Source organism: Catharus ustulatus, chromosome 3 (genome assembly GCF_009819885.2).
Source record: "Catharus ustulatus isolate bCatUst1 chromosome 3, bCatUst1.pri.v2, whole genome shotgun sequence".
Classification (NCBI taxonomy): Eukaryota; Metazoa; Chordata; class Aves; order Passeriformes; family Turdidae; genus Catharus; species Catharus ustulatus.
Window position 1 is genome coordinate 19,158,203 of NC_046223.1, and position 27,361 is coordinate 19,185,563.

A 27,361-nucleotide genomic window follows, 5' to 3' on the forward strand; every position below is an offset into this window, starting at 1 on the left:
GCAAAATTTGAGAATGTGACTTGTCTTTCCCTTTCCTCTCAGTTTTCTCCTGCTAGGATGGTGTGATTCTTGCAGGACAGGCTGACATGGACTGTACCCCTGTTGTATCCCATTCCCTGTGATGTAAAAGTCTTGTAAGTCTTGTAGCTGTAGAATGTTTCATACATCTTTCCTACACCTATCTATTGGTATGTAAATAAAGAGGTTGATTGATGAATCTAATCCTGTTTTGACTTAGAGAAGCAATTATGATGTCCATGTATTTCATAATAACTGAAGACTGGGGATAAACCTGAGCATATACACAAAGCATTTGAAGTTGCTAATGCTTGTGAAACACTATCAGAAATAAGATCCCTACGGTTTTTTAACCACACAGCTGCTGGCTGTTATGTGAGGTGGAAAATGAAAGGTTTCTACACTTCCATTCTGGTGTTTGGTAGGATTTGAAAGCAGAGTTCCTTTTCTTTCACTTCAGGTTAGGAAGCCATATAATCTGAGTCCCTTTTTTGCTATTAAGATGATGGGGAGGACTTTAAAACCCTGTTCTATGTGCATAATTGTTATGTAGCTACAGAACTAACAGACACCATGGCTTGTTCAGGCATAGGACTACTGTGGTTTGTGTCATACTGGGGCCAAGAGCTGCATAGCAGCAAAGCTGACTTCTGTGTTGTTTATTTTGGAAATTATCTGTATTTTGTGTGTTGGTTTTAGGAGTCATTTAGATGAATTAAGGATCAAAAGTTTTTAACTTGTAACTTGACTGTAGATGCACATCTTCATTCTATATTGATGGGTTTTAATACCAAACATCTTGATTAACACATCTTGAAATGAATTGTTAGCTAATAGCTGCTTAGTAAAACCACATAAGTGTTTTGTGAGTATTTAGACTAAGCTTTTGACCAAGTGTTGCTAAAGAATAAAAATATATAAAAAAAAAAAGTGGGAAAGTGGTTTTGTAGGGTTTTATTGGTTTGTCTCTTTTATTTTGAGTGCTTTAAAAAAATTTAAACCCTTTCAAGCAGGTGGATGCTTAAATAGCATTAGGCCACATCAAGTGATTCATTTTCATATTTGCCAGAACATACTTCTCACATTTCCTGTAGCAGTTGTCAATGTCTTTTGACCTGTAAATTTAATCTGTTTTTCAAGACTTTAGAATAATTCTGTATATCTAATCTGTTTGCATAAACAACATGGAAACAAATGTCCAGCAATGTCTGGGCAAGTGGTGGGGGAGCCCTGTTTTGAATTAAGTGTTTGATTTTTCCACACACATTTCACATGTGTGAGAATCCTTCATTTCTCCCTTCCTTTCTTCATCACCCCTCTTGAAGTGTAAGGACACTGCTGCAATGTGTTGTCTTAATTTTATATCTTGAATTTCTTACTCTTGTCTAAGACCAAGCCACATGTCTAGACTGTCTTAACCTATGCTTGTGTTGTCATTTTTGTGTGCTAATTTCAAAGTTCTCTTGCAGACTCGGCAGCATTAAATAGTGCCTTGAGTTGACTAGGATTGTGTGGGATGCATTATTTGACTGTCAAGAAGTGTGGCAGAGTCTCTGTGGAGCACAAAGGATGAGCACATTGTGCATCACCTTGTCTAACATGCATCTTCTTTGTTAAGAGTTCTCCTTTAACTGGCTGCTTTAAAAATCCCTTCTGCACGTTCTAAAAATGGTTGACAGGTTTTTGGCATTTCAGCCAAGGAGTTCAGCTACTGCAGACTTGAGTTGATGCCTGAACAGTTGCTTGTCATACTCAACAAAAATTTGGGAAGCTGTATGTAAGGGATAGGAGTGCTGAGATTTCTTTTGGTGGTGGGTGGGAGGCAGGTTGACTACATTTGGGAATGTTTGCCTGAAATACCACTGACTGCTGTTTTAGAGCATGGTGTAGCAGCTTTATGGTATTTGGAGGGAAGTATGAGGGCAGTATGGAAGATAGTAACAGCCACAGAGTGCTATCATTACAAGAGGAATATCTTCTGTATCTTGTTCCTCATGGGTTTCAAATGCACTGAAGTGACAGGTTACCTTAATCCTGTTGTAAAAAGAAATGTATCTGTTCCAGACAAGCTCCAGGATGTGTCAGATGATGTCAGACATGACTCAGTTCCCTTAAAAATCACTTTAGCTATAGACACAAGAATATCTAATGCAGTCCAGGAATAATGATCAGAATGGCAAAGGGGTCTTGAGGAGATCCATTCATTTGCCTCTCTTTCTCTGCACTGTGAAGGTTATTCTTAACTCACTTTCTTTTGAGGAATTTGCCTTTTCTAGCCAGCAGAACCCCCAGTGCTACAGGCTGGCTGAGAGTCTCCTAATCCCTCATAGGTGATCCTGGGAAACAATCCTTCATGTCGCTCTTCCTGTGGTCCTTCTCCTTAGAATCAAGAAGTGCTCTGTTGATTAATACTGGAAAAAAAAAAGAGAGAAGGGACAATTAGAGAAATCAAGCTAGGTTTTCAAACTAGTTACCCTTTCTGAAAAGAAGTTGGAGATATAGGCATCTGCTGTGCATGGAAAAAAATGGTGGAGGGTGGGTAGAAGGAGGACTATTTGGTTGCCCTTTCCAAGAGGCTTCAAAATAAATTATTGTCAGCATTTTAGTAAGCTCTCTTCTACTTGTATATATGTATGCTGTTACCAAGAATCAGTGCTAATACTGTACTGAGGCTTGTTCCTGTATTTAGGAAGCCAGTATGTGGTTGTTTCACAGTATCTAGCTGTACTATTTATTTTTACAAGCTTCCTGAAAAGTTAAGTTCCTACGACAAGGCAGCAGTAAAACAGTTGTAATATAGAAATGATACAAGATGCTGCATGTGCCAAGTATGCTTCTTCATTCACTAAATCTGGCAGAAGACAGCTTGCTGTAGGCAACACTTCTGAAATAAGAGCACCTCTCAAGGAAGTTTTTAAAAATACTTTTCTGTAAATCTCCTTCCTTGAGCACCACACACAAGATACATGCAAGTTTATAAAAATATTGGCACTTGAAGGTTTTTCCTTGTCTGCAGCTGCGAAGATTTTGGTTCTCTATTTAACCATAACAGGTTTCCAACTTGTCTTTACTTTTAAGAGAATAACTTAATTCTATAAAACATAAATAGTACTTTAGTATTCCAGTAGATATAGAAAGACATGACACCACAGAAATCTTCTGTACTAAGGCAAATGTAATGTAAAGCTTTGTACACAGTGGTATTTCTTGAGTTGCATGTTCAGAATAACAGAAGATTAGAACAAAAATACCTATGAGTGTTTTTGTTTTGAAGACTGAAAGTTGAGGGCTTACATTTTCTGGCCCTGTAAACTAGTGAATCTGTCATGCTGTAGATGGATGCTATGGAGATGTGAAATGTGGTGGGAGTTCATTTGCATTGTCTCAAGAAAACCTCTCTTTTCCAGGACACTCACCAGCTAAAACTACTTAAGACGTTAGAAGGTCACGCGTATGGGGTCTCCTACATTGCCTGGAGTCCAGATGACAACTACCTTGTTGCCTGTGGTCCAGATGATTGTTCTGAACTTTGGCTCTGGAATGTACAAGTAAGTGGTGGCTAAGAGTGAAAAAGAAAACTTTGTGGTCAGCCTGCTGCTTTTGTTTCAATATCTAAATACTGCAGGCGTGAAAGAAGTAATTGCTGCAAACTCGTGCCAAGGTGGGAATGTAAAGAAGAGATGCTGACCTTGCTGTCCTTCTCTCAGTTTGAAAAAAGTAATTATGGCAGCCTGCAAATGCTCTTTGCACTTTGGACGGAACTGAAATTGGAGTTCAAATCTAAATGTCTGGGATTGTGCAGCAATTGTGGTGTGTGTGGTTGCTATCGTTTCTGAGAAGGGATGGCATAAATGCATAGGATGTCAGAGAGCTCCTGAAGAGGACAGCAAATGAATCAAGAGAAGCAGAGGCCATTATTATCATTGAAGGGAATTGCTCATTGATTATTTTAACAAGTAGCAAAAGTAAAAGATGCAAACCTTTTTACTTCATGTAACCCTCCCAGTGATGTTAGTGAAAAATACTTCAATTTATGATTTCAGAACTTCATCTTTCTGTCAGGCACTTGGGCATTTTGCCATTTCCTCCATGAATTTGCAAATCACTTTCTGCTGTTGAATTTTATGGGCACTTGAGTTGATATAAAAGCTTCCCTTGCCTCAGTTGAGAGCTGTATAAACTTCCTTGTGCTGTCTTGGACTCTGAACTAATTCAGTTTCCTAAAAGAAAAACACTCCCTTTCTTCACCCTTGGAACTCTTTTCTTCTGTTTAATTGACTAAATTGGCTCAGTGAGGAGCGCTACTGACAATGCCACTCATTGGTGCTCTGTCTTGTGAAACAGTGGCTTTATACACTAGGCATGAAAGCTAAATTTTGGCATGGAGAACTTCAGCTCAAGGAGGAAAACATTCTAACTACTGTGGTATTCCTAACTTCTTACTAATATGTATTTTGTCACCTCTTTTCTTCTAATCTCCCCCTGCCTCCTTTCTTTCAGTGTTTTGTTTGGGGTTTTTTTTGATAGTGCTTATCACTCTCTTGGCTTGTTCATGTAATTTCTTTTCATTCTACACAAAATCTTCTAGTTATCTGACAACCAGCTATTCCATCTCTCTTGATTTGAGAGACAAAGAAATTGTCCAGATTCACTGGATATGCTTAAGTAGTTCTACCTTTTCATTGCATTATTCATAAATACGTGTTGCTTTGTAATAAACCTGTTGAAATATATACACTTCCAAACACTATTCATGTCAGATAAAATTACCAGTGCCTTTTTGGGAAAGGGTTCTGGTGTAAGGCCCTGCTGCCTTTGTTTATTTTTCAGACTGGGGAGCTGAGGACAAAGATGAGCCAGTCTCATGAAGACAGTTTAACAAGCGTGGCCTGGAATCCTGATGGGAAGCGTTTTGTAACGGGAGGGCAGCGTGGGCAGTTCTATCAGTGTGTAAGTTCTCTCCATCTGTCCCTTTGAAAGCAAAGCAAGAAATTAAAGTTTGTTCGATGCATTTCAGGTTTTGTGTGTGTGTGTACACTAAAGCTTCTGATTGCTTGTAATTCAAAGAGGCAATACATTAATGCAGGTGATTCAGCAACACTTTTATATGGAGCAGTTTGAAGGGTTTGAGCATCTTTAGTCTGCCTCAAGGAGGATTTGTGGTCTGGAATTTTTTTTCTTAGCTGCTTCAGAAAAAAAACTCTAATAAAAAACAGTATCTTTTTCCACAGGTGTTTTTATTCCACAGAATTTTGACTACATCTTTCTTAGTTTTTTCATGCCATCTCTGCTTAGTGAAAACAGGAATATGAAACCCTCATTACTTGACTAGTATTGGTTTGGGGTGGTGGTCCACCGTTTCACCATATTCTTGATTATTTTTTCAACTGGTTCCCAGAATAATAATGTAGCATGCAGACCTCACTGTGAAGGTCAGCTCAGTAATGGGGTGCAGGTGACACGTGTCATGCATGAGAAAACAAGTGACAGAAGGGCTTCTCTGCTCTCCAGGGCAAATTCCTACAAAAGCCCTCGTTTAAGACTGCCAATTCCTAATTCATTAAACCCTCCCTTGTAAAGGGTAAGATTCCTTTTTGTAGCAGTTGTCTGAATCGAAAGTGAAAAATATTTTTGTGTCACAGCTCCTCAGAAACCTGAGACTAATGGTTGAATGTTTGTTTTTTTGGTTTTTTTTTTTCTTGCTCAGGATTTAGATGGTAATCTGCTTGACTCCTGGGAAGGGGTGAGAGTACAATGCCTTTGGTGCTTGAGTGATGGGAAAACTGTTCTAGCATCGGACACACACCAGCGAATTCGGGGTTATAACTTCGAGGATCTCACAGACAGGAACATGTAACTACCTCTCCTTTTTGTTCTGAATTCCTGCTGCTTAGTATCGGGAAAATTGAGGAAGGGTGTGGGGAACAGGATGGGGAAAGATGCTTTCAATATTAAAAAGATGGGACAAGAATTAGTGAGCAAGTTTCAGCAAGTATCAGAAATAACTTCCTAAGCACTAGAGTAGGTTTCTGGTGATGTTTTGGAATTTCTATCATCACAAGTACTTGTAATCCTCTCAATTCCTGACACATTTTAGTAGATTCTACCTTCAACTTAGGAGTTGAGGTCCAAAGTCCTTTTTGGTCCTGGTGTTTGGCCTAAGTATAAACAAGTATTGCAGAGCTGGCTTATGTTGATGTATAGATTCATACATAATTTCAGATTTGGAACTGTTTTTCCCTAATAATACTGCAGAGACAGGACATGCCTGTTGTCTTGGTGTGGCATCATTGTCTGATTATCTTGACTCTCATGTCTTATCGTTTCAGAGTACAAGAGGATCACCCTATTATGTCGTTTACTATTTCAAAAAATGGCCGTTTAGCTTTGTTAAATGTAGCAACTCAGGTGAGTTGGGGGTTTTAAAAGGAAATGAAAATAAAGCTGCTTGCAACTGCCACCTGTTTTTAAATATTTATGTGCAAGTTGGAAAGTTTGATATTAACTAGTTGTGTAATATGAAGGCCTTAATATTCATAAGTATAAAATGGAATTCTCTGACAAGAAGCTAATCTTATTATTGAGACCTGATTTTTTTTTTTGACTGATTTTTTGTCAGGAATTTTATATTGGGAAATACATACTCTTAGTATTATTATCTGACTGCTGCATTAAGAAGCCAAATACAACAAGAGTTGTGGCACTTTACATGTCTGAGGGCATGGATTTTATGTATCTATTTCTGCTTTTGAAACATTGGGTAAGAATAAAGCTTTCAGAGTGGAAGGGACCTAAGGGTGAAAGTTGAGTTTAGAAATTTGATACATTTACTCTTTTCATCTACTAACAATACTGAAATCGGCTCTAAAGTAGTGCATTTCCGTGTGTAATTTCTTTCATTGTTCAGAAGAATGCCAGTAATAATTATATTCAATGATAAAATACTGTACTTTATATTTCTTATTTCCAGGGAGTTCACTTATGGGACTTACAAGACAGAGTTTTAGTGAGAAAGTATCAAGGTGTTACACAAGGATTTTACACAATTCACTCGTGTTTTGGAGGTCATAATGAAGATTTCATTGCGAGTGGCAGTGAAGGTAACACCATTCTCCTTTGCAGAAAACTGGGACACTGTATCCTTCCTATACCTTCATTTTATAGATGACAATTGCTAACAACAATATTATAGAAGCAAACCAACTGGTTCATGAAATAAATTTGAGGTGTGCTGAGACTGTGGTATAATTCAAGAAGTAATTGTGGGCTGGCAGAAAGAATCTTCTGAGAGGATGGCAGAGGTAGAAGGCATGAATTACTCTTTTGTGTTCCTCCTCTAAAGCAAAAGCATCTGCACAGTTTTAATTAGAAGTGGGTGGGGTGTTCTTGAGGATTTTTCTTTTTGTGGTATGATATTTAGACTTCTGGTTTGAATAAAATTTACTTCTGGGCAATAACAGCTTCATTTGCCTGTTGAAAATACAGGTGTGGTGAGGTTATTTTGATTTCAGTAGAATCATTTTAATTACAGACAGAGTAGCCTCAAATTAGGCAGTTGTTGACGCAGTCTGGTAGAGTTTCTTGGTGATTAAAGGCTTTGTGGTACTTTTTATTCAGCTGTCTGTGGCAAGAGTAGAAATTTGTTAAAAGCTTATGTGTTAAATTGGTTCAGTGCTGTCACTGGTGTAGTGCCATAACCTGCCATGGAGGTCACTTAACATTCACACTTATGCAGGGCTAAGAATCACACCTGTAAGATGTAAACAAATTACTGTGAGTTCTGTGTAGCTCACAGTTCTTAGGAAACAAGGTTAGCAAAGGCATTTCCTACTATTAGTTTTTGGAAAATACAAAATATGTCTAAAATAAAACCAGATTTCACTCTCTGACTATATCCAGTGGAATATGACTGAAGGTCAGCACCTCCAGTCCTCCAATCTAGTGTGAACCTCTATGGTTGGATAAGCTTCTTGGCTTGAGACCTGAGTGCCTGAAAGTTCAGGATTTGTTTAGGCATAACTGTGTGGTTGGTTGTGTAGGTGTAGACACTGTCATGCACCAGTCCTTTTTCCCCCAGTTTATTGGCTTTCTATTGTCTTCATTGTTCAAAAATCACTGTAGTTGGAACTGATGATTCCTTAGATTTCAAGGAAGCTGTTACCTTTTTGTAATTGGCTACTGAGACTATTTTTAAAAAACAAACAATAGTAACAGGTCACATTGTCATAGCTGGCTTTAAAAAGCAGTTGATCACATTGTCATTTCCTCTTAAAACATCTTGTCAGCTGGGTAGGGGTTTTCCTGACAATTGCATCCATAGGAAGAAAATAGAGGTCTCTGTCTCAGCTACAGTAAGGCAATTCCCCTCTATCTTGTTATTTCCAAACCAAAGTGCTGCTTTGTCTTTAGGCTTTGGTTATCTGACAGAGCAGAGGTGTGTGTGAATTGTGTTGTTTGGTGAACGGTATGGATGTTTAGTCCCCTTGAAATCCTAAGTGGAGCAGAAGCACAGCCAGAACATTTGCACCAACACAAGCACATGTGAAGGTGGTACCCTCAAATGAGCTGGTTCAGCACAAGACAAGGGAGTTACCACATGGGAAAAAGGCATGAGGCTTTTCTAGCAGGGAGGTCAGCAGTATTTTATAAGGGGCTGAGAGGAGGAATAGAGAAGGGGGTTTGTTTGCTGAGCCTTCAGAGCAACATCTATGTGAAACCTTTCAGACAGATCAAAATACTTTCATTTGATTCCTAGATCCCAATACTAGGCTTCTGTGTGATACTAGCAATACATACTTGTCCAGTTTATGTAGCTCTGCCTGGAATATTCCACAGGCATTTCTAGACAGGTAGACCCACAGCCTTGTTACAGACTGCTGCTGTACAGCTGAGACAGCTCCCCCCTTCTCCCCACCTCCCATTTATTCTTAAATATGGTTGATTATAAAGAATGACTCTTCTCAAAACATTGCAGTAGGGTGTCTAACCAGTTTCCAATCTATATCTAGCTTGTTGCTAGAAGTAATTAAAAGCTTCCCATCACAAAATAGGATGTGTAGTGTTTATTTGCATCTATTTTAATATGTACAAATGAATATCTTTAAATACCACACAATAATTGGTTGTCAAAGACAGTAATAGTTCAGAATTTGAGCCATTAAGCTTTGCCCTTCCTCATTTGCTCTGTTTGCACTTTCACTGGAGTGTTGCAGGTTTTTAGTATTAAGATGTTTTTCATAAACTGTACCGCTGTGATCTTATCTGGTGCTCATTAACAGGAGATGGTTATAATTATTCTTAGTACTCATGACTTTATAATGCATTTACTAGTTTGAAAATACAATTATTTGAGGGGAAAAAAAATCCACAAGTCTTCCTTTTGAATAAGGCTACAACTCCATACCTGTAATTAAAGAGTAGTTTAGTTTCTCTTTTTAGCTTTGTATTGTTTTATAATTTGCATTGCAGTCAAATGTTTTTCTTCTAATTCCAAGTGCAGTAGACTTGCAGGTGTTAAAAAAGAATGTGTCTCTTAAAGGAAGAGCTTTGTCTGCGCTCTTTTGATCATTAGTCAAAGAAAAATTTTGTTAGTGCTGTTCCACACTGGAGACTCGGGTTTTCAATGTGGGTTTTAATGAGAGCTGTTGGTTTCCTGGGAGGGTCTGTGCAGAGCAGGGCTGCTCACGCCGCTCTCTGTGTTTGGCCCAGATCACAAAGTGTACATCTGGCACAAGCGCAGCGAGCTGCCCATCGCGGAGCTGACGGGGCACACGCGCACGGTGAACTGCGTCAGCTGGAACCCGCAGGTCCCGGCCATGATGGCCAGCGCCTCCGACGACGGCACCGTTAGGATATGGGGACCAGCGCCTTTCGTAGACAGCCAGGATATTGAAGGTAAAGTAAATGCCTTACTGGAAGATCAGTCACTGCTTTGTTTTGTTTTTTTAGTTTTTTTTTCTGGTGTATTGTTGGTTTTTATCTGAGTCACTCATTTTGTGGAATACAAAAGACACAACCATTATTTCCAACATTATTCTGACATGGCCCTATAGAAAACTGTGGTGTTACTAAGACCTTAGGATTATATTAACTTCTTTATGCAGACTCCATAGAAACTTAGCTTTCAGTGCTTAGGCTTAGTAATGTAAAATGTTATTAAAATTTAAACAGTGCATTTTAACCACACTGCAAGTTGAGTAATGGCATTGTAATGGCTACAAAAGGGATTTCCAATATCTAGAGTGAGTGTGAAGTTTTACTGGAGAAAATCTGTACAAAATTGAATCTTTACTAACCATCAGTAACCATATATGTTTAGAGGAGAGTGCTCATTTTTTTTGCTGCCAAAATGCACCCAGGTGTTCCCAGCCCTTCTTGCCTCCCCTAGGATTGTTAAAGGAGGTGACTGCTTGCGAGTTGTTGTGCACTTTATATGCTTCTGTTATTACGTATTCAGCCTTGCAGTAAGAATTTACAGGGGACATTAAAATGATATATAGTATATCCTGTTGCCACAGGACCTCATGGATGTGGCTTCACGGGGAACCTGGGCAAAGTAATCAGAGAGAAACCCATTAAGTGCTGGTAGATAAGCAAACACCTCTAGTTCAGAATGTCCCTTAGGTAAAAATGGCTGAAAGTTGGAAGGCTATTAGGAGGAAGAATTACCTCCTCTCCCTGCTCCAGTGCTTTGATACATCTGCTTCTAGTCTTGGACTAGGTGGACCAACCTGGCTAATCTGTAACACCCGGAATGCCCCCATAAGGAGTCAGAGCCTGTCCTCCAGCTGGTTTTACTCATGGCTTTGTTGTTTGGTTTTCTCCATTGAGCTGCTTGCTCACTCTTTCTTAGTTCCTCCAGAAAATGAACCAGTAAGTGCCATCAAAACCAAACCAACCGCAAATGGATTTCTCACAGCAGTGCTTTTGTGAGAGGTGTGGGTGCATGGAATAATACCTAACCACTTAGGAATCCTAAATGGGTGACAAGACAGCTCTGTAATTAGCACACTCCCCATGAACTTGTATGTAAATGTGTGTTACTACTTTTTGGAGCAGATGCTTTTTGAGTACCCACATGTAACATGCTAAAATAATGTCTAGATTGTTATGAATAATTTTATCTAAAATAAATAATTTTAAGCATGGAATTTAGCTACAAGTATAAGATTCATTAACTAGTGCATGTTAATTTATGTAAATACACAGTATTAATTACTTTATGATAGAAATACAAACAATTGCTAAGATCTTCAAGCTGTGATTTCTTTTTCTCTCTGTTTTTGTTTTTGCTCAGAGGAATGCAGTAGCATGGATAGTTGATGGCGAATTTGGAGCAGACGACTTCAGTTTAACTTAATTAGTCGTATTTTAAATGGCTTGGGATTTGGTGCAAACAAACATGATTGATAGCTGGACAGACATGCTCGTCATGAAAAAGAACCATTTCTGAAGCCCGGTTGGGGCCAAACATTTGCCACCTTTGCTTCATAGTAACCAGTCGAGATGAAGCACGTCTTTAGAACTTTGTTGGACACCGTGTTGAAATTACCCCCCCCATCGGTTGTGAAGAACTGTGCTACATTCAGGCTAACCATTGAACTCAGTATATATATTTTTCCCTCCTGCCTTTTTGTCTGGCAGGCTACTGTTCTTGTTGCTCTTCTGTGTAATGAAGTTTAAATGCTTGTTTGGAACACTTTATTTAACAGTTTAGAAGGCTTGATAGAAAGAGTGCTTTAGTCTGAAGAGTATACATTGGATAGGAAAGTATTTCCTTCTCTTGTTTCTCAAGTCTCTCTCCGCCTTACTTAGCTTGAGATCTTTGCAGCTTGGTTCATGGATTCTAGCCTTGCCCGTTGCGCAGTATATCTATCAATTGAGAGGATAAACCAATGAACTATGTCAAAAGCACTCTCAGTATCACATTTGACAAAAAGTTTTGTACTTTTCACATAGCTCGTTGCCCTGCAAAGGGGTAAACAGCACAATTTTTTAAAAATAAATTATTTATAGGATTAAAATGACTTCATTTGTATACATTTGGAATTAAAACAATGCAAGAAGTGTCGTGAAACACGGTATCACTGATGCTTTTCTGGAGTGTCCTGAGACCCAATCAAAAGCAGTGGCTGGAAGGAGATTTATGTAGGCAGTAAAGCTTGTTTCAGATGGAGGAATTCACTATCCATCTTAACAGATAAACTGTATTAGTTATGAAAAAAAAGCATTCAGACTGCACCACCAGTCTAAGAGTTTGAAACAAGACGAGGTCTTTTTGGTTTTTTAAATTACATAAATATATGCAACAATGCTGGTGTAAAAGGTAGACTACACTTAGAGGGAAGAATGAGTTGAAGGAGTCCTTTCTTCACAAAGTCAACACTTTGTATGAGTAATTTACGTACAAATCATAATTAAACACTTGTATTATGATGGAAATTTTTTCTTTATTTGCTAAACAAAGGTGGACAGATTTTTTTACTGAGAATATACTTTTAGGTTTGCAGATAAAAATGCCTCTCCCAGACCTTATTGCAAGCTGGAGCCGTGAACATCTTGACACATCTAGGAGTAGTTCCACTAATGTCCCGTGTTTAAAAAAAAAAAAAAGAAGACATTTCTAGTTTAAATATTTATTCTTTTTGACATAAACAGATGGCCTGGCATCTCTGTGCTTCTGCACTACACACAAATCCATTATGGGATGGCACTGGATTCCCTTTTGCCACCTTGGGTGGAAAGGTAGTGTTGGTACTGCTGCAGAGTAAAGAAGGAGCAGGGAAGGGCATGCCACCAGGAGTCATGTGAGCAGAAGTGTGGACTTCATCCTTTCATGAGATAATGATTTAGTGTCCTTATTAGTCACGTGTAGAAGGGTGGGGGAAGGTGTGCTGGAATTCCTGGGAAGAGACATGTAGCCACTATGATGAATGGAAGTGTGGTGTTTCCCAGAAAAACAAAGGTTAGCAGGTTAGATTTATTTTTTTCTTTTAGATTCCAGCCGTGTGTGTCTTGCCTTGTGTGCAAACTTAAATATGAGCTAGGATTCTGATAGTGTGGTTGAGACCAGCCCTGAATCTGACATGAGTCTTCTAATACCTCCAAAACCAGGTAGAGAGTTAATGTTCAGCCTTAAAACTAAGGTGAATGCTTTGATAGCAATTACTGTTTCACAGCACTGAGAATAAATGTGTGAATTTAAGATTATACTTCAGTTCCTTCTTCCTTTAGTCAGTTCTGGAGGAAGCTCTGTATTTCCCTTCCTCGTTCCAACAGTGGAAGATGAGTCAGGCCTGTGGCCTTAATGTTTCAGGAAAACAGACAAGTTCCCATGGTCAAATTTGAGTACGCTAAACCTTGGGGTTTAAGGAAAAATTAATTACCTAAATTGTCAACAGTGAATTGTAAAAGTATTTTACATGTTCAAAACATGGTATAATTCATAAGCAATGCCAGCATGTGAATCTTTGGAAGTTACTCTAGTATTGTCTTGCTCTTGGAGCTTAATGTTTTCAAACCAAACTTTGTTTAGGGAGAGTAAGGAGAATAATGGTTTTGATGTTTCTTAATGTCTCATACAGTAGTCTGTCACTATGTACTCATGGAAATAAAGTGGGAACTTTAGACAGGTAGTGAAGGCTGGATCAAAGCTCAAGTGCAGATTTCAAGTCCCTTATGCCCTTCAGGCATTTCTAATGTGGTGGCCATAACTAACCAGGTATAGCTGGGGTGGTGTGTGGGCTGGTGCCTGCTTTACACAGCAGTGCAGTTAGGAATTTAAACATAGGACCTCTGCCAAAGCACTGCCCATCTCTTCTGGACTTGGTTTGTCCCTCTGAAGGACACTTGAGGTATTTAGAAGCTGAGTTAGAGAGAAGGATGTGTGGAATCTCTGTCCGTTAGTGTCCTGGTGCAGCCATGACACGTAAAGGCAAGCTCCAAGCAGGTGGCACTGCTTCCAGAGTGTCTCTTGACAGCTTGTTGGCATCTCATGGGCCATGGGCAGGTAGGACAGAAAGGTGAGATTAATCTACATTTTGCCACACTACTCACTCCAACAGCAGCTGCCATTAGAGATGTAGCAGAGTACCATCCCAACCTGGAGATGAAAGAGCTACCTAAACTATTTCCAACACATTGCATATTCACACTATGTGGATTGAAAAGTACCAATACTTTTTGTGCACAGATGATAAAATGAGACCAGGGTGGTGGTGGGGGGCGGGGGGAGACGCAAATCAGTTTGCTCATTTGCAACACACCGATTTCCATGTGCTTAAAAATGTTTGTAGGCTGGAGTTTAAGGCTGGAACAAGTACACACCCACAATAAATTACTGTATTTACAGTCAGGCCCATGGTTTTAGAGAGAAAAATACTGTAAGTGTGTACTCATTTTGTAACTTTCTCTGGTCACCTGTTGGCTTCAAATATTCACAGTAGCCCCAGGTAATGATCAAGGCAGATATGAAAAAAAAAAGCTGAAGCATTTTATTATCTGAATGTTCTTTAGCTGTTCAGGTAAGTAATTTGGAAGGCACAATGGAACACAAAAGGGAAAATGGTAGCGCTGCTCATGTTTTGGAGGGGAGGGAAGTTGGGGAAATGACACCTTTGTTTTTAAATTCCCTCTGTCTTTTCTAAAGTTCTCCAACTTTAAAGTTAACTTCTCTTTGTGATTGGAGCAAAGATGCAAGCTAGAAATCTGCCCAGATCTTGCCAGTTACTTCTCAACTTGGCTTCAACCAGGTAATGTTTAATAAAACTTGTCTGCTGTTGGGAGTTGGTGTCTAGTTGTGTATTTTTACACTGCTAAGTGATACTCCCACCCAAAATCAATTGTAAAGACTTCCTTAGCAGGAAGCCAGGACTTGTATAATTAGCTGTAGCTTGAGGGGATATGTTGTAGATCCAAATGGGGAGGGAGGTAGAGATAAAAGAATGGACATAAAAAGCAGGATTTACTGACCAACAAACAGACTACTGTAACTCAAGGGGGAGGAGGAAAAATGCACTTTCAATAGTTTGTCCATATTTTTAGCTACAAAATACACTTGTATCTAATTCCTTTTTGAGACGACTATTAAGAGGAACACCCATCCCATAAATGGCTAATCCTCCTTTTGCCCTCCTCCTGTCTTTTCCACATTGGCTTGAGTCCATTTTCAGCTGCCATACTTGATTTTTGAAAACTGCTACTTTTAATGATGTCTAGAAAGCAAAAATCATTAACTATGACACTTTTTTTAAACAGGGTGGACTTAATTGAAGTATGCAGTGTTGAACTACTGCTGCAGTAGCTGCCTCTAGTTGAAATAAACTGTAGCCAAGTTTTCTGTCTATTCATCCAGATAATCTGGATTCAGTAAAACATCTGTGAGAGTGTTCCTCCCATCTGGTATGAGTGTGTGTGTGCATGTGTTCCACAAACAGACAGAGAACCAAATGTTCTAGGTACTTGTCATGTTTTATTGCATACTTTAAGTCGTGTGTATGTGAAGTGTCCTTTGACCAGAAGGTTTTGGTTAATATCAGTATATTTTTATAAATTTGAAATTCATTGTGCCCCATCTTTTTTCATAAACATTTTTCATTCTTAGGGTATTTGTGCTAGATTTGAACCTTAACATTTTTAGGCACAGATGGAAAAAGTTATTGGCTCCTTGAAAACATATGGGACAAAATGGATCCTCAAAGCATGTATGTACTTACAAACCAAGCTGTAGAGATCAAGAAAAGAACTTTATTGTTGATCTCAAGATTTCTAAATTGTCAAGATTTATATGGAGTTGTGGTGGAACTAGTTAACACTTAGAGCTTTTGGTATGTAATGACTATTTGCTATGGACTGATATTAAATGTTTCAAAGGATTGCGTTCTTAAACTTTCTGGATTTTTGTTACTCTCCTCAGATATTAAGTAGTTAAAATTTCTTTGCTATATTACATTAAAAACATAAGAACTTTGGGTCTCGTATTTATTTTCACTTGTTTTACTAATTATTTACAGAACACCGTTTTAACTTTTTTATTTTATAAATGTGTAGTATTTTAAACATATCTTTAAAAATTGTTCAATTGGAACTACATTAACTTCTGATTTGTTTTTATTAGGATTTTTAAAAAAAAAATACACTTTTTCCATGTTGGTGCACAGCACTTAACAGAAATGTTTGTATTCCCTTTCTTTCAATTCAATAAACAATAAATAACTGGAATGAATAGTTCTTAGTTTCCCTAACTTCACTTATATGACTGACTTGGATGTTAATTTCTTGATCATTAATTATAGATTTCTGCCGTAGTGTTTCACTTCCTTGCTAGGAAAATTAATTTGTGGCAGTGTAGCTGCAGCTGAGTCACTCAGTGCTGTGTTCAGGTTCTCCAGGCTCTGCTCTCTGGCTCTAATCCACCTCACCCTTGTGTTTGTGCTGTACTTTAGCACTTGACTTGCCCGTGTCCCAGGCTGTGCTTATCTCGCTTGCTCAATATCTGCTCCCTTGAGGCTCTGTGAAATCCGTCGTTCCTTAGTGCTGCAGCTGGCTCAAATACCAGACTCTGGTTGATGTAGGTGATCTGTGAGTTTTATGGGGTTTTTGATACTTCATAGTAAGAAGGTGCTCCTAAAGTACTTGGATCTCCTGCCTTTGTGTTCCCTCCAGCCCACCCAATCTTCTTGTCCCTCCTTCCTGGGCCTTAAATCAGAACCTCATCCTTGTCCTGCATGTTTATTCAGCTCTAGCAATTATTTTGTGTTAAAAGTTGTGCCTGAACTTCCACTCCTTGTAGCTTTCCCAAACTCAAACCTTTTGCTGATACGCATTTAATTTTTTAATTCTTTTAACTTATGTATTGATTGGAAGTCTTCACTCCCTCTAGTAGCACCTTTTGTATTAACTTTGTTCTTTCCCTTACAGTTTAGGCAGTAAATGCCAGATAACTGTGGCTTAAATGCAGCTGCCAAGAGAAGGGATTCCTTATTCCTCTGCCTGTCCTCCTTTGTGCCACTTCCCTTGGCTGCTGCTATTTGCAGGAGGGTTCTTGGGTTGCAGACCCACTTCAGCCATAAATTATTCACACAGCAGATGAAGGAAGTTACTTACCAGCCAAAAAAGCTGTGCTTCATCTGCCATCCTGTCTGCCTTTAATGGGTCAGAAGAGTGCAAGAGAAACTGGTAAATGAATTCTATGTAAGATTCAAGATTAGTAAGATTTAAGTCCTGTGGGTTTGGGGTTTGTTTTTTTTCTTTCTAATGTGTTTTTTGGGGTTTTGTTTGTTTTTTAACATAATCCAGATTATGTCAAAGAAATTCCAAAAGGAACCTGAGAGTAGGCATGTTTCTTAATTAGCTGAAATCCAAACTTTGCCTGAGGAGAGCCCTTCCTAACACCTTGTCCTGTGCTCTCTGTGCTGCCTGGTCACCTCCCTGTGTGTCTTGCACATGCCAAGGCTGTCACCTCACACCAGAAGGATAGCAGTGCCATGCCCTTAAAGTGCCCTGTCTCCTCACTTTGAAGGACCTATAATGCTCTGAAGTGAAACCACTGAGGCTTGCATGGCTCTGTTCCTACCAAAGCAGAGGTGGTGAATGTACTGATAACTGCATGGTGGTTCATAATATGTAGCCCAAACTTTCCTACTGCTACCTCCACTGTCCATCATACCCTATACTTAAAGGCATAAGTGGTCTTTTGGCACTTGTACAAAATCCTCTAGAGCTTCTTGTGAGAAAAAGGAATTAGACTAAAGCTCTGACAATCCTGAACAGATAAAGATTTGCATTTTTGGGCTTATCAGGGTTTCTGGTTGATTGCTAACATGCATGTAGAATTGTTTTTAGGGCTACTGGTCAGACCACTGAATTGTACCATGTTCCATAATACAGAACCACTTTAGAAAACCAAACCAGTCATTTACTAGATTGAGGAGGTAAGTATATTCTTTAAAAAACAGGCTCAATAACCAACAGTCTGTAACAAATGATTAATTAAGGGGAAACAGGCAATTCTACACATTTTAACTAACCCCCCAAATACAGAATTCTTAACCATTATGTAATCTCTCTGAAAACTGATGCAGGATGATCATCTTTGCAAGCTGCCCAGACTGTAGATTGTGAGTGGGGAAAAGGGCTCATCAGTTACAAGTTGGAATTCCTGCAGGACTTTGATTGATTTTCACTGGTTAGGAGTTCTCTATCAATCATAGCTAATGGTTCTTCACAAAGTTATACTTGGTATACCTCAAGTCCAGAGGGAAATAGTGAACAGAAAGGAATCTGTATTTGACCTCACACCAATTTATAGTGATAGTCAGATGTATGTTTTAAAAAATCAGTGTCAAGTTTCTAATTGTCTTGTAATCTGTATGATAAGCTTGGTTTAAGTTACCCCATTCTCTGCTTTTTTTATTTTTACCACCATAAAATTTTCTGTGCTCTGTGGTCTCCCCAGAGTGCCATAACTACAGTATACCCATTTCTAGCTAATTAATCATGTTTTTAGCTACTACAAATACATTTTTCTGTAGCTGACACTGACCTCTGTTGAAGCAGGCCCTGACCCTGTACAGTAAGAAGGCTTCAACATTACCAGTGTGGTTATTCAGTAGAATTGTGGTCTCTGAAACCTGCTGCTGAGGTTTTTACAACTCATAATGAGTTGTTGCATATAAATGAACAAAGAACTTATTAATCATGTTTTTAGAATAAGTTATCAAGTTGCTAGTTTAATTAATGGACTTAAATAAGGTTAATGCTCATATTTCTCAGTGTGAAACAAGTTTAATGAAATGTATTTACTGTCAGCAGTACAGCAAGGATTTGACTTAGGCCCTCTCTTCTAACAAAAATATGTGTAGTAGGCTTTTTTCACACACAAAATTGTTTAGTTGCCTACCATAATCTGCTACAAAAGTTACTGACTTTCTACTCTTCTGAAGTTTTATTTGCTCTCCCTTCTCCAGACCTACCTCTTGTCTGGGTTTTGGCTTTATAGGGCAGTACTTTTTGTAGTTTGAGGTTGTGCTGTCAGGTACTCAGTGACATCCAGATGGGGTAGCTGTTTCCTTAGTTATTTTCTTTAATGAGCACCATTTTCAACAGTTTTTCATCTATAACACAGCTGAACTTGGACTCCATCCATCAAAAATTTAAAGCCAAACTTCTCCTAGAACAAACACTGAACACAAGGTTATCTACAGCAATAAAGCATCAGTGTTGCCTTTTCATGGCAATCCCTGAAAACAGTTGTTGACTCCAGCTGTACACTGAAACCCCAAGCACTTAAGAAGAAAAAGCTTATAAATTTTTGGACATAATTACAGAAGTGTATCTTTTAAAAAGTGTTTTAATTGATGTGTTTGTTCCAAGAGACGTGTTTGCAAGCACATATAAAAAACTTAAAAGACAGTTATTGGACAATGAGGGTACAAACTCAGGTTTTTATGCTTATCATCAATGCAAGAGCTGCACAAAGAGGACTTGCTGGTATCATTGAAGCAGAGTCACATCAGAATTGGGATGAGGGGGTTATGGGTTACCAGACCATTTCCCTGAGCTAGATAGACTCTAGTTTCACCTACTGCCTATGCAAACAGCAGGTTCAGGGAGTAGAAACTGCAGATAGTCTTCTGCTCTGTAACCAACTCCACCCCAGTGCAATGTGTTCTTTATCTGGATCTCCATGATGTACTTCAATGACAAAATAGGAGTTGAAGGGCAAAAGCAATTATCAAATCATATTTCTTGTTTATCTGCACTCTTACGAGTGTAATGTCCACCAAAAGGATCTTAATCCATCCAAATACAAGACTTCACAGAGGTTGCTGCAGGGGAGTGGGGAAAGGGAGGAAAATATAACTTTCATTCCATTGATTTTTGGATGCAAACTGTGCTCCTGTTCCACTTTGTGAAATCTGTTCCAAGTGCTGCTTCAAATTAGGCTCTGATAGGACAGCTTGGCAGCCAGAGTCTTATCCTGACACCTCTCAGCAAGAATCAGATATCATTGCTGCACTTAAATGTGTTCTGGAGCTACCGTCATTACCAGCTCATGCTGCTGAAACAAGTTTCCCTTATCACCTTTTAATTCCTGCAAGGTCACTTCTGTAAGGAAGGATTTCATCTTACAGCAGCTCCAGCAGTTTGGCTTGTAAAGGAACAAAAACAACTGCTACACAGATCCAATGTCTTTTGAAAATATTTTATGTTAAAAATACAGAAAAATATTTCTTGTTCAAAGAGGAAAAATATACTGCATGACGACACTGATCTAGGTGTGTTCGGGAGGTGTCTGTGGCTCCACAACCAGTCACTGGAGTGATGACCCAATTTGGCAGCTAATGGTTCTCTTTCAACTTCTCAATCATTTATCAAAGCCAGAATCATACTGTGACAAAACAGAAAACATGATACCAGTGGATTACTGAAGCTTGTGCAAGCAGGAGCAGCTCTCAGTGTCACAGGAGAGCTGCACTGAGAGAACCTGAAATAGAAAGTCAAGGCACCCCTGCTGTGTGCTTTGTTTAGGAAGACAAGGCTGCAGAAGCAATACTGCAGCAGAGGAACAGCAGCTCTGCCACCTTGGAGTAAGTGGCCTTATCACAGTTTGTAACTCCACCAGATCAACTTCATTTTTTAAAAACAGAACTTGTAAAATAAATTAGGTTCTCATGAATATATCCTTTCAAAACAGGCCACTTACTGTAGGTGCTGAATGCATGTAACTCCTTACATTGGTTTTGAGAGTAAGGAATAGCCTGAGTTTCCAAACAGTGTTTGATCAGAATGAATAAAGGCATATAATGAGCCCAGAGATAGCTGTCAAAATATATTACTGAGGCTTAGCCGGATGCAAAAAGCTAAGACATGAATACCAGCAATTACACCAGTGGATTAGAGGAGATAAAAATAGCTGGCAGACAATCCCTTTGTTCCTTGGGAGCAATTTTTGAAACTAACCTGTAAAGGTACATGAAGAAACAGAGCAGATGAAAGCCCAGCTTAATCATGGCTTCTTTCATGTGTGATTTCAGTTGTCCTCGGTTATGGATCTCTGTGGGATCAAATACTCCCATGTTTCCACTTGGCACCATAATGTACCTGAAAGTTAAAGGGAAAAAAAACCAAAACAAAAACCACACAACAAAACCCATAAATGTAGTCACTGAAACATTAGGGAGTGTCAGGGCAAGAGGCAGGGGAAATCTTGCCAAGAAGGGACTTTCATCTGAAGAGTTGTTTCACAATTCAAGGTAAGGGAGTTCTGGATATTGCAGCTATCTCTGCCACTACAACCCACAAATAATAAGAGAACAAGAAGTACTAAAAACATCAACCCAGCTTCCCATGTATAAATGGGAGAGATTCCAGGTAATAGCTAATTCCAGTTCATTTTAATTGCTGTTCACAGTTAGTTGCTGTCATGGGGAGAACGCCCACCCACAGTGGAAAGATGCATTAGATGAAAGGGACTGGAAAAGAACCTAATTTAACTAAGAATCAGTAATCTGTTTAGCAAAAAACCTTAGAGACAATCACAAGCTCCACAGGTAACAATGAGATGGCATAAGCCAAGGCAAAGGATCTGTGCTGTTGCTCCTGCCCCTGTCACAGCCATCCTGGGACAGCTCAGCACAGACACTGAGGCTGACAGGGTGAGCCAGGCAGAACTGAAGATGTCAGGTTGTGCTGTCTGAACCCACATGAGAACAGCAGCTGAGTGAAGCCAAGTGCAATGTAAGCCAAGGAAGCATAAAACCAGCAAACCAAATGTTTATGTCCTGTGACAATTAAGCCAGCAGCGTGTTCTCTTGTCAGAATTTCTCCAGGGAGCACAGATCTTACTCCAGCTGAGCTCAGGCTGGAGCATCACTTCACTATGATGTTATACATGCTCTACTTTCCTGGAATCAGATTCTTTCTATACAGGATTTTAGCTCCTTCTCTTAGAGCTGGAGCAGAAACAGGGTCTCAGAAAGAACACTCGTTCAGTTTTCTTCATTTACTCCAGTGGCACCACTTGTAGTCCAAAAGGCACTTTCCTACCTCTTACAACATTCATTTCCATAACAGGAGAGGAAGGAAAGGGAGCAAGCACCAGGGGGGGTTTCTAGCAGCAGTAGGACATTGGGAAAGTAAAAGTTCAGCCCACAATACTTGTCCGTCACAGAGGCACAGAAAAGCACTGCAGCATATTTGAGTAATACCAAAGACACTTGTGTCCCATTAAAAATAGTTCATGTTAATCAATTCCAGTTTGAAATTCTCTTCTAAATTTGAAGTTTTGAATAGTTGTTCTGTTTTTTAGTGTTATAAATTGTTGTCCATTTCCAGGGAATGTAACACATTTTATTGGAATAAAAGGAGGAACACATTTCCTGTACCATTTTATTCTAGCAACAGAATGCCTAAATTTCCTTACATGTCTGGGATATGAGTGCCATTAATTTTGCTTTTTTTTAAAATGGTGACATTTAAATGATGCAACTTAATTGTGTAAGCTGTGAGGCATTTCTTCCAAGAGGCCCACAAGGCTGGACAGCCTATATTCTATATCCAGTGAACTGAGCCATGGGTACAATGCTGCTGGATGCTGACAAACCCAGCTCAAGCCATCTGTCATCCTCTACACAGGAAGAAAACTTCTGCAGCAAACAAGTGTCACCTTTAATAAATATACATGTTAGTGCCTCCAGGATTTCCATTCAGTGGAAGCTGCCACCACAGCAACATTACACTTCCCTCTAGACTTCCCAATTTTTAAAGGGATGTAGAAGTTCTGACCAGAATTTTCAGTGAATTGTAAAGATTTATTTTCTTAATTTTTTTTTACTCCTTCAGTTTTGTCTTCTTAAATGTATGGCAAGAATTTAATTATTTGGACCTATTCTCTCAAGGAGATCTACATAACAGAGAAGAAAAAAAGAGCTGAATACTTCCCTTTGAGTTTTAAAACAGGGAGAATGTAAGACAAAACTGTCTCACTGGAGACACTACAAAATTCATAAAAAAAAAAAGTTAAATATAATCTGAGTGTGCTGAATAAGAAGGGTCAGTAGGATGTTACAAGAAGCATGTCAGAAATTTGGAAGTCTCTCTTAATGCTGTTTTTGACTAATTTATCCTTCCCAGGACTTGTTTTTGATATCTTTCCTGCACAAAATCCCTTTCCTCTTGCTGAAATCCTTGAGAGAATTACTAAATTAAGTCAGTACTGCCAGTAGCTGCCATGTAATCACTGGGATTAAGGAGATTTTAAATAAAAGTGAATGAGGGGAAGAGATTATCCCACCTTTCCCTCTATCACTTACACAGCAAAGCAGGGACTTCTTCAATCTCAACAGAATTATTTTTCTTCTGTATTTCTAATCTAAATTTCCCCTCTTTTGCTTTGAACCCATTACTCCTGGTGCTATCACTACAGTTCCTACTGAGCTAAATGCTAAACCCCACACTTGCTTTTGCAGGTCTCCAACTCCTTCACTGGAGATGGGATAGTTCAGGCTATTAATGTGGGAGAAACTCCTTGATCCACAGAAAGGAGAATTAGTGATACAGGCCTAATATTTTGACTTCTTATTGCCTACACTGCACATCTAAAATTAAGGAAATGATCTTGGATTTTAGGCTATTCAGAATATTAAAGCTATGTAAAGTGAGAGCTGTCAATACAGAACAGTAATCAAAGCTTACTGCCTGACATGTAGAAATGGAAATAATTTCTCTTTTAAAACTCTCTGATCAGTTTTAGAAGGGAAAGCGAGTGGCTACTTTAAAAATTAACGGAAGTACCCAAAACGAAGCAGCAAAGTGGTAACCAGCACAAGAAATTTCAACAGCTTCAAAGAAAATGCATTCTGTCTGTGGTGTCTCAGTCTTGCCTAAATGAAACATCACACCCTAAATTTGCCAGCAAATCCCCAACCAAATACTGGTCACTGTAGGTCATAGCTGTACATAGGGAGGGTCAAACAAAACCAGGCAAAGCCATGCTCTATGTGTGTGTATTTAGGCAACATTTATTTACTAAGCATAAAGTTATACTGTCTCATGTTTCTCCAGCTTAGACACATTTGAAGGCTTTGCTGTTCTCTAGAAAACAAGGGTGATATTTATCAATATTTAAATAGCACAGCTATTTTGCCCAAGAACAATCAGGTTATCAGTACAGAGATCCTCAACTTGGTTTTAGTAAGAGCTATGAAACTCATTGTTTATCCTATCAGCAACTTAACTCATCCCTGCCAGCAGTTAGCCCTGGCATGTTCAGGAAAATAAGAATTACAGCCAGCTTTCCATACCTGTACATTTAACATCTGGGCTTTTGGGTTCCCTCAGTATAGTGACTGGAGATAATTTGTGACAAATCCACATCCAGTTTCCATCAGCTACACACCTGTGCAGGGTCAGTTCTCCACACACCAAGTGATACCAGACAAAAAGAACATGGTTTGAACTGGCAGCCCCCGTGTTGCCACATGGAAACTCCCACTGGTAACTAAACCATTTCCAAGGGTGGCAGCCCAGTGTACACAGAGCAGTAACTCTGACAGCTGTCCTAGGGTGAAAAGGCTGCAAACCTTCCCAAACACAAACCTGCAGGATGGGGGGCCAGAACCAATGCAGATGAGAGGAAGGCACAAGTCAGTAAATGAAGGAGGCTGCAGGGGACAACACCACAGCCCCATGGTTTAACCCCCACCAGCCATGCCAGCCTAAGCACTTTCATGCTGATAGCACTATCAGGAACAGCATGAAAACATTATTAACTCTGTTTCCAGTACTATTTCATAATCCCAATTAATCTGCTATGATTTCCTATGAATTTGGGAATGACCAACAAATGGAGATTCCTGGGAACTAAAGAGAATGCAAGCAAAGGCCAGAGGTTTCATGTCCTTTACACTGTTGGTTTCTTGTCATTAAAATGACACATGCAGTTAGCAGCTCAAGAACACAACTGAGACATCTCACCATGACATATTATTCATCTTTGTACTTCACTTAAGGCTAAACTAGTAACAGTGCTAAAGAGAAACCCCACAAGCCCTTGAGCACTTACCTATATATATTCCATGTGGCCACTGGCAGGTTAAGGAGAAAGATGAACCAGTGCAATGAAATAAGCATTAATACCGTGACAACAGCATGGCCAATCACCTCAGGCACCACCCACTGCAAAAAGGGGAAAGAGGAAAGAGTTACATGCACAGATGTAAATTCCTTTATGGAAAAGACATCTATTTGGGATTACAATCTGATTATAAACGTGTAAAATCGGAAGAGTTGACAGCAGAGGCACGTGGTTCCATCAGTGTGGACAAATTAATAGCTTCAGGCAGATTCCACACAAGTAAGGAGAAATCAAGCCCTGAGATACTGTAACAGAGGTGCTTTTTCCAAGCACTACAAAGATTTCTAGAGAGCAGCACAGTCTGAGCACAGCTACACTACACAAGCATTCAAGAAATAGAACTGAGAAAGCATACAGAGCTCATTTGAAATCACTGCAGAGAGCAGTGGGTTTGGGAATTCAGATAATTAAAACCTGCACAAACAGCCCCAGGCCTGGAACAGATAAGGAAGCTGATCAATATAAAAACTGGCATCGTTAAACTGGGTCAGACCCTGGCAATTACAGTTCTTGCATTGACAGGATCCTGTACCATTCTCTCTCACATTAAGAAAAAATACCTTTAAATCAAAGTGAACACACACGTGGGAAGGCCACATTGATTTAATTCTAAGAGTTTTAAGCAGATTAATTTAAAATGGTAATTTTGTGATGGAATTTGCTGAAAGATGGACATCCAAAAAAAGACAAGCAGACTGAAATAAGGGATGCATCCAAAATACTGCCAACCAAGGTTCCTCAGATCCCCATCACACCCCAGTTATTTGCAGTGCTCAGATGAAGGATGTGGTTTTCTCAAACCACAGCAAATGCAAAGAACAATTTACTTTATTGAGCTTGGAGCAGCACGATCTAGCGTTGATGTAGTCACATTCCAGATCTGATAGTGTGATTATCTGAAGTTCGGGATAAGGAAACACTGTATGGTAATTCAGAATACACAAAGCTTCACTTTTAGCCAATAAACTGAGGAAAACCCTCACCACTCGCTGCCTCGACCCACCTCGCTCTGTCAAAGGCACACTTCAATTAATTCCAACTCACTCCTACTTTGGATGGAAGGCTTGGCTACATTTTATCATCAGGCCAAGCGATTTTATTACATATTCCCAAGGGCAAGTGTTGCACAAGTGCTAAAGGTCAGCCCCTAAAACAGACCAGGGAGGCAAACTGAGTGTTTTTAGTATCAAAATTGTTACTACAACCCTAGAACCCAAAACTTAAACGGAGGGAGAAGTTAATGCATTTCAAACTCTTCTCACAAAATCGAGCAGTTTTATACAGTGAATCTACATTTTTTTTTCAACATTTAACAACATCGAATTAATTAATACTTTGCTAGGAGATAATAGAGTAACATTTCAGAAATATATTAATATTTCAGACAGAAAAGTCCTCCCAAAAAAAGGCTTAGGATGCGTGCGTGCTCCTCGCCATGCTGTCTCCTGTAGAGCCCATGGTTCTTTTCTCAAAGGAAATGAACACTAAGAGGTGTTTTCCCTATTCCTAAAAATGGGTAAAGGCTGCTCATTTAAAAAAAAAAAAAAATTATCGTTTTAGAATGATTAATTTTTTCGAGTGGTTTTGCTAACAGAGCTGGGTAGACCCTGAAAGCTCTCTATTATTGAGAGGAGTGAGGGAAAGCAACCCGTGCCTTTACACCGCACACAACGCCAGCCAGCAGAGACTGCGGGCCGGCCCTTCACAAAAGGCACGGCAATAAACCCTGCGTGCCGGGGAACTCGCAGCCCCACAGCCACCGAACAGAGCACGGCGTCCCTGCGGTAAAACACCGCCGGCCGCACGCCTCAGGCCCCGAGCAGCCCCGCTCCTTGTGCCGCGCCTCTGCCTCCTCAGCCCGGCCTCGCCCGCCCGCCCCAGGAGCCGCGGAGCCGCCGAGCAGCGAGCGCGCTCCGTGCTCACAACCCGCGCCGCCGCCGCCGCCCCGGGCCCGCCGCCATCGCCCAGCGCAGCCCCCCCACCCCGCCGCCCTCCGGCCCCGCCGCGCCTCAGCGCGCCCGGCCCGCCCCGGCGCCGCTCCCTCCCCGCGCCCCGGAGGAGCAGGATACGAAGTAGACGGAGAGGAAGATGAGGGCGCAGCAGTCGATCAGCGAGAAGATGAAGACCACCGACTCCATCCCGCCGCCGCGCCCGCCGCGCTCGGGCCCTCCCGGCCGCCGTAGGCCCCGCCCCGCCCGGGCGGGCCCG

At 40.0% G+C, this 27,361-nt stretch overlaps 2 protein-coding genes across 3 annotated transcripts in view; one reads left to right on the plus strand and one right to left on the minus strand.

The window, feature by feature from the left end:
• The window catches only part of WDR26 (WD repeat domain 26), a 31,645-nt gene extending 15,409 nt beyond the window's left edge, over nucleotides 1-16,236 (plus strand). Inside the window, exons 8-14 of the mRNA XM_033053940.2 lie at nucleotides 3,426-3,566; nucleotides 4,849-4,968; nucleotides 5,726-5,871; nucleotides 6,348-6,426; nucleotides 6,989-7,118; nucleotides 9,727-9,912; nucleotides 11,315-16,236. Coding sequence (XP_032909831.1) covers nucleotides 3,426-3,566; nucleotides 4,849-4,968; nucleotides 5,726-5,871; nucleotides 6,348-6,426; nucleotides 6,989-7,118; nucleotides 9,727-9,912; nucleotides 11,315-11,340 — 828 coding nt within the window. The 3' untranslated portion in view covers nucleotides 11,341-16,236. The remainder of the gene's footprint in view (nucleotides 1-3,425; nucleotides 3,567-4,848; nucleotides 4,969-5,725; nucleotides 5,872-6,347; nucleotides 6,427-6,988; nucleotides 7,119-9,726; nucleotides 9,913-11,314) is intronic.
• CNIH4 (cornichon family AMPA receptor auxiliary protein 4) lies at nucleotides 1-27,354 on the minus strand. 2 transcript variants are annotated; one of them, XM_033053942.1, is made up of 5 exons: nucleotides 27,223-27,338; nucleotides 25,981-26,049; nucleotides 25,082-25,194; nucleotides 20,980-21,120; nucleotides 1-2,429 (listed from the first exon to the last, which is right to left on the minus strand). In XM_033053942.1, the coding sequence occupies exons 1-5, from the start codon at nucleotides 27,289-27,291 to the stop codon at nucleotides 2,405-2,407; spliced, it is 417 nt and encodes a 138-aa protein (XP_032909833.1). In that variant the 5' UTR covers nucleotides 27,292-27,338; the 3' UTR covers nucleotides 1-2,404. The 2 variants fall into 2 exon arrangements, with proteins under 2 accessions (XP_032909833.1, XP_032909832.1); XM_033053941.2 differs by lacking the exon at nucleotides 1-2,429 and adding an exon at nucleotides 19,347-20,407 and having other exon boundaries at nucleotides 27,223-27,354.
• Between the last annotated feature and the right edge of the window lie 7 nt (nucleotides 27,355-27,361).

Excerpts from the sequence above, each read along its gene's own strand:
- CNIH4 (XM_033053941.2), bottom strand. The coding sequence starts at position 27,291 with ATGGAGTCGGTGGTCTTCATCTTCTCGCTGATCGACTGCTGCGCCCTC. Across the intron at positions 26,050-27,222 it reads TCTTCCTCTCCGTCTACTTC|ATAATCACACTATCAGATCT; the intron begins GTATCCTGCTCC and ends CCCGAACTTCAG. Across the intron at positions 25,195-25,980 it reads GCTGCTCCAAGCTCAATAAA|TGGGTGGTGCCTGAGGTGAT; the intron begins GTAAATTGTTCT and ends CCCTTTTTGCAG.